The sequence below is a fragment of the Priapulus caudatus genome, unplaced genomic scaffold (genome assembly GCF_000485595.1).
Source record: "Priapulus caudatus unplaced genomic scaffold, Priapulus_caudatus-5.0.1 Scaffold1423, whole genome shotgun sequence".
NCBI classification, from domain to species: Eukaryota; Metazoa; Priapulida; class Priapulimorpha; order Priapulimorphida; family Priapulidae; genus Priapulus; species Priapulus caudatus.
In genome coordinates, this window is record NW_014578484.1 from 52,426 (window position 1) to 59,459 (window position 7,034).

General features: G+C 47.9%; 1 protein-coding gene across 1 annotated transcript in view; it reads left to right on the forward strand.

Moving 5' to 3' along the window:
- LOC106816584 (rho guanine nucleotide exchange factor 3-like) overlaps nucleotides 1-7,034 on the forward strand; it is a 23,187-nt gene that overhangs the window by 5,217 nt on the left and 10,936 nt on the right. The window contains exons 4-7 of the mRNA XM_014821206.1: nucleotides 1,958-2,117; nucleotides 2,594-2,673; nucleotides 3,778-3,937; nucleotides 5,094-5,152. Coding sequence (XP_014676692.1) covers nucleotides 1,958-2,117; nucleotides 2,594-2,673; nucleotides 3,778-3,937; nucleotides 5,094-5,152 — 459 coding nt within the window. The remainder of the gene's footprint in view (nucleotides 1-1,957; nucleotides 2,118-2,593; nucleotides 2,674-3,777; nucleotides 3,938-5,093; nucleotides 5,153-7,034) is intronic.

Genomic DNA, 7,034 nt, shown 5'->3' on the forward strand with positions numbered 1-7,034 from the left:
GTGTGTGTGTGTGTGTGTGTGTGTGTGCGTGCGTGCGTGCGTGCGTGTGTGTACGTGTGTGCATGCGTGCATGCGTGCGTGCGTGTATGTGTATATATATATATATATATTATCAAGAGCATATAAAGAAGGAGAACGTACAACGGTGAAATGCAGAAATCATGTTGCAGTATTAGTCGAATTAATAAACTTTCCCCGATTTATTTTGACGATTCTTTGCGGTATTATTGATCAGCTGTCCTACCTTGTTAACATAAAATAAACCGCTTGTCCCTACGATGCTCTTACGCTGAGATAATGAGCGGTAAAAATCTTGTATTTTCGCCGAAAACCGACTCGAGATCAGTGTGTACTGCGACTGTCTCTCGTTTTGTGGCCAGTGTATTGCTTCCGGTCGCCGCTGGTGGCGCTGACTCATTACGTCATTACTACGGAATTTACTACAGGCAGCCTGAGGTGGGGGTCATCACTATGGCAATCAATAACAACACGTCGTGGAGTAACGTGTATAATTGCACTTCCTTTTCAACTTTTTGCCGTTTAGCTGCCAACCGAGGCGATTTTTCGGAGAACCACATCATGAGTCTTTGTTCGTTTAATCGGGGTAAGTCTAGGCATTTCTTTTTCGGTGGCAGTGCTAGTACTTGCTACAGCCTACAGGAAAGAGTTTCTTTCTAGGTCCAGCACTCTGGCGAGGTAGTCCAAGTTTTGGAATAACTCGTGGAACTGAATGTTCTGCCATTGCACTGACTTCACACGTTATACAGGAAAGTTGTAAATTGTAGTCGCAGTCGACGCAGATGAACACAAAGAAAACAATTCGTGGCGATGTATGGTATGGTCTACCCAAAGTTCCTTGCACAACAAACAAGTTTTCATTCATCTGATTTGTCAATGAATGACGGAAACACGCAAGGTTTCCCGAAGTTATCGCAATGCGAGAGACGGTCGCAGTACACACTGATCTCGAGTCGGTTTTCGGTGAAAATACCAGATTTTCACCGCTCATTATCTCAGCGTAGGGGCATCGTAGGGACATGCGGTTTGTTTTATATTAACAAGGTAGGACAGCTGATCAATAATACTGCAAAGAATCGTCAAAATAAAACGGGGAAAGTTTATTAATTTGACTAATACTGCAACATGGTTTCAGCATTTCATCGTTGTAAGCTCTCCTTCTTTATACGCTCTTGATATTATATATATATATATATGTGATTATGACCTTTTGTTGACCTGTTGCAGACGCCTCCCAATCACAGAGACATTGAGCTGCTCCATACAGCGGTGAGTAATTCCAGCACTGACTCTCTCCTGACTGCTGCTCAGAGGGTCTATGTCCCCCAGGGTACTATCGGAGGGTACCCAGGGTACAATTCGATATATCGGAACGTACCCTGGTAACTATCTGATATGGTTAAGGTTAGGGTTAGGGAGTAGGCGTAGGCGACTCCCTAGACTCGTTAGTGGAGTAGGCGAGGTACGGTCCGGCATATTAGATAGTACCAGGACGTGCGTGTATGTATATATATATATATATATGTATATATTGTATTTTCTTGGTTAAGTTTAAGCAGTTGATTATCAGTTGCACTGGGTTGGGGCGGAGAAGTGGTCTAGTGGATAGCACACTAGACTTTGGGATGAAAGCTCTGAGCTTGTAAGTCCGTCTGTGACCACTGCTGTTGTGCACTTAAGCAACGTACTTCACCCTAATTTACTCCACTTCCCGTTTGTAGAAATAGGTTTATACTGCCAGTGCGAGGCTAACAATTTCACCCATATGATAACGAGTAGCTTTGCGAATAAAACTTAATTCTTACCGAAAGGAAAAAAACACAGTTACTTAGGGCCCACGCTCCGCGATTCGTGCCAAAGGCATGAAAAGATTTCCTATTGGAGGACGTTAGAGCAAATAATATTATTTTTGCTAATCCCCCCTGCGGGTCTCCTTCAGGCGATGTTCGAGTTGTACCAGGGAGAGGAGGACATGCTGGAGGACCTCCGTCTCGCGAAGAAGACCTATCGCGATTCGATGCAGCAGCTGAAGCTGATGACGGAGGAGGAGCTGCAGTGCGTCTTTGGGAGGCTGGACCGTCTGTTGCCGCTACACGAGGGTTCGTTACCGTGGTTACGCACGCGCATCCGGTCTCCTCATCCCGATGGATCGTGCAGTCCCTTCGTCGCTAGCTCTTCCGTGAAGTTGTTCGCGGTTTTTTGCAGGGCTGCACCACATTCAAATTTTTATACATTCCACAATACCTTCCACAACTAGAAATGTATGTTATAATGGCTGAGCACTGCGTTTCCCTCGCAGTTGGTTGGCTCTTCTGTGAAGTTCCTTTGCAGTTTCGCAGGACTGCACCACATTTTGCATTGATAAGGGGAAACGTAGCTTGCTTCCCATGCTAGATTTTATATTGTATGTGCGATATGTAGCATGCTTGCCAGGCTAGATTTTATATGGTATATAGGGGGAGATGTACCTAATTGTTCCCATGCTAGAGTCTATATTGTAGGGGGGAGATGTAGCTTGCTTCTTGTTTGTTTACGTCGTTGCCGTTAGTAACGATGACTCGTCTGTTCTCTGCAGATTCGGTGAAGCGTCTGAAGCAGGTGCGTGATTCGGAGACGTACACCATCGACAGCATCGGTGACGCGCTGCTGGCATGGGTACGTGTGACGTCACCCTCCGACCGCGCGCCCTCGCCCCGACCGCGCCCTCACCCCGACCTCGCCCTTGCCCCGACTGCAACCCAGTCCCGACCACGCGCTCGCTCCAACCACACCCTCACCCCCGACCCTAGCCTCGACCGCGCCCTTTCCCCAACCACGCCCTCACCCCGACCTCGCCCTTGCCCCGACAACGCCCTCACCCCGACCACGCGCTCGCTCCGACCACACCCTCGTCCCGACTAGGCCCCCGACCATGCCCACGCCCCGACCGCGACCCAGTCTCATAGACAACACCCTTGTCTCGACCACGCCCTCGTCCCGACCATGCCCCCGACCATGACCTCGCCCCGACCACGCCCTCGTCCCGACCACGCCCCGACCGCGACCCAATCTCATAGACAACACCGGCGGGGGAGATTAACGAGCGTCGCGTCCGGCGTGCCTTCAAAGCTGAAGTCGATATGCGAGATTCCCTAAATCTCCCATCTCCGATATTCCTCAGACATATGCCTTAATTGTCTAATCCAATCAGAATGCCTTGAAATTCCAGCTGTACGTGTTTGTTTGTGACAATCCAAATCTCTAAAATTCCTGGAGGGAGAACTCTGATGGTGATAGTGATTTTATGTACTAGTGTAATGTATAATACAGTATTGATATACTGCAAAGCTATAATTTGCAGTATGTAAAACTAAACGTCACCTGAATGTCATCATATTTAATTGTTGACTATCTACAGTTCAATTGAAATGCTGATTTTCACCCTCAACAATTATTTCCTGTGCTTTAATACTGCCATCTGCATTCTGGGTATACTCCTACCATTACGAGGCGCAATGGTAGATGTGCTGTCACAAAGAAAAACATTGTGTTATGTAAGGCAATTGAAAAATAGGGCAATAATGTAATGCCTACTTTATTTCTTTCCAACGCATACAGCGTTCTTGTCATGATGTATGATTTTACGCCACAAACCAAAGACCTAGGTAGCTAGGCATACACGAGGTTTTACTCGGTGACTTGCGCTGCCTGGTGAGAAGTGTACCGATCGAACGTGTATTAATGTCTGGTTTGGTTTGGTCTGGTTCTTTTGCTACACAGCTGCCGTCGATGCGAAGTCCGTATGTGGAGTACTGTGCTAACCAAGTGTACGCCAAGTCGCTGCTGGATGCGAAGAAGGTTGATCGCAGAGTACAGGACTTCCTACAGAGGTGCCTCGAGTCTCCCTTCAGCAGAAAACTCGACCTCTGGAGCTTTCTAGGTGAGTGTTCTGGCTACCTTGATATTATTGCTGTCAATGACAAAGTCGCTTTCGTCTTCTGGTAATGTCCTGTATGCTATAGTATATTATTTATAGGTAGTCACTGTAACTACTGATAATCAATTATTGTTATTACCAATTGATTAATAGGTAGTCACCGTAACTACTGATAATAAATTATTGTTATTACCAATTGATTAATAGGTAGTCACCGTAACTACTGATAATCAATTATTGTTATTACCAATTGATTAATAGGTAGTCACCGTAACTACTGATAATCAATTATTGTTATTACCAATTGATTAATAGGTATAGTCACCGTAACTACTGATAATCAATTATTGTTATTGCCAATTGATTAATAGGTAGTCGCCGTAACTACTGATAATCAATTATTGTTATTACCAATTGATTAATAGGTATAGTCACCGTAACTACTGATAATCAATTATTGTTATTGCCAATTGATTAATAGGTAGTCGCCGTAACTACTGATAATCAATTATTGTTATTACCAATTGATTAATAGGTATAGTCACCGTAACTACTGATAATCAATTATTGTTATTGCCAATTGATTAATAGGTAGTCGCCGTAACTACTGATAATCAATTATTGTTATTACCAATTGATTAATAGGTATAGTCACCGTAACTACTGATAATCAATTATTGTTATTGCCAATTGATTAATAGGTAGTCGCCGTAACTACTGATAATCAATTATTGTCTTATTACCAATTGATTAAGATAAGTGTTATTATCATCATCACCAGCATGTCCATCCCCATCGCCAATGCAACGTATTAGCCAGCGAGCCGTGCAGCCGTGATTTGGGGCATGGCTCAGTATTATGCCCGGCCAAAAATTGTGTACGCACGGCCCATAGAATATGATCTAAAGAACACACCATTCAAAAAAATTGCGCTCCCAATTATTTTTTTTGCACCCCCACAATACTCATCCCTGGCTGATACCCTGTCGTCAATGCAACCATTTTTATCATCAACATAATCACTGTTCAGTGTTGCCACCAACATAACTATTAGCACCCTTGTTTTCATGATTGTAATTGATAAAATAACCATGTTTGTCGGCCCGTTCGTGTGGAAGTGTTTTTTAAATAAGTTGTTTGATGTCGTTCGCCATTTCAGACGTGCCAAGAAGCCGACTCGTAAAGTATCCGATCCTGCTGAAGGCAATACTGAAATACGTGAGTCCAGAACTATCAACTAAACTAACACACACACACACACAGCCACTCTTACCACCTCCCTCACCCACCTCACACAGCACTCTTACCCCTCCCCCTCCACCACCTCACACAAGCACTCTACCACCTCACCCCTCACCACCTCACACAGCCACTCTTACCACCTCCCCTCAACACCTATCACACAGCACCTCTTACCACCTCCCCTCACCACCTCACACAGCCACTCTTACCACCTCCCCTCACCACCTCACACAGCCACTCTTACCACCTCCCCTCACCACCTCACACAGCCACTCTTACCGACCTTCGCCCTACCACCTCAGCACAGCCACTCTTACCACCTCCCCTCACCGACCTCCACGCAGCCACTCTCAACCCCCTTACACACATTACCCTCACCACTCGACGACCAGCCACTCTCACCCCCTTACACACATCCCCATCACCACCTCACGCCAGCCCACTCTTCACCCCTACACCAGCAACCCCTCACCAACCTCACACAGGCCACTTCTCACTCCCTTACACAGCATACCCTCACCACCTCACACAGCCACGCTCATCCCCCGGTACACACATACCTCACCACCTCACACAGCCACGCTCACCCCCTTACACACATACCCTCACCACCTTCACACACCACTCTCACCCCTTACCATACCCTCAGCCACCTCACGAGCGCCACTCGCCACCATCTCACACAGCCCTTCTCACCACCTCACACGAGCCACGCTCACCCCTTACACACATACCCCCTCACCACCTCACACAGGCCACTCTCACCCTCGTTACACACATACCCTTCGACCACCTCACAACAGCCACTTCACCCCTTTACACACATACTACACGTCACGCCACTCTCACCCCCTTACACACGATACCCTCACACCTGCACACACCGGCCACTCTCACCCCCTGACACAGCGGATACGCCTCACCAGCGCTCACCACAGCCGACCTCACGCCCCTGTAAACACATACCGCTCACCACCTCACAACAGCCATCTGCTCACCCGACTTACACACATACCTCACGCACGGCTCACACACCACTCTCAGCCGCCTTACAACACATGACCCTCACCACCTCAGCACAGCCACTCATCACCCACTATACACACATACCCTCAGCCACGCGTCACACAAGCCACTCTTCACGCCCCTTCAGCACACAGTGACCCTCACGCACCTCAGCACAGCCACTCTCACCCCCTTACACACATACCCTCATCACAAGCCACTGCTCACTCCCTGTACACACATTACCCTCGACCACGCTCACACAGCCACTCTGCCCCGCCTTACAGCACATACCCTCACCACCTCACACAAGCCATTTCACCCCTTACCACCATACCCTCACCACGCTCACAGCAGCCACTCTACACCCCACTTACGACACACATACCCTTCACCACCTCACACAGGGTCACTTTCAGCCCCTTACAGCACATGTACCCGTCGACCACTTGCACGAGGCGAGTCACTCTCCCCCTTACACACGATACTTCATCACTCACACAGCCCACTCTCACCCCCTACACACATATCGCTCACCACCTCACACAGCCACTCTTCAGCCCCCTTACACACATACTCATCACCGAACCTCACACAGCCACTCTCACCCACCTCATACACACATACCTTCACCACCTTCACACAGCCACTCTCACCCCCTTACACACATACCCTCACACAGTCACTTTCACCCCCTTACACACATACCCTCACCACCTCACACAGCCACTCTCACCCCCCTTACACACATACCCTCACCACCTCACACAGCCACTCTCACCCCCTTACACACATACCCTCACCACCTCACACAGCCACTCTCACCCCCTTACACACATACCCTCACACGTCG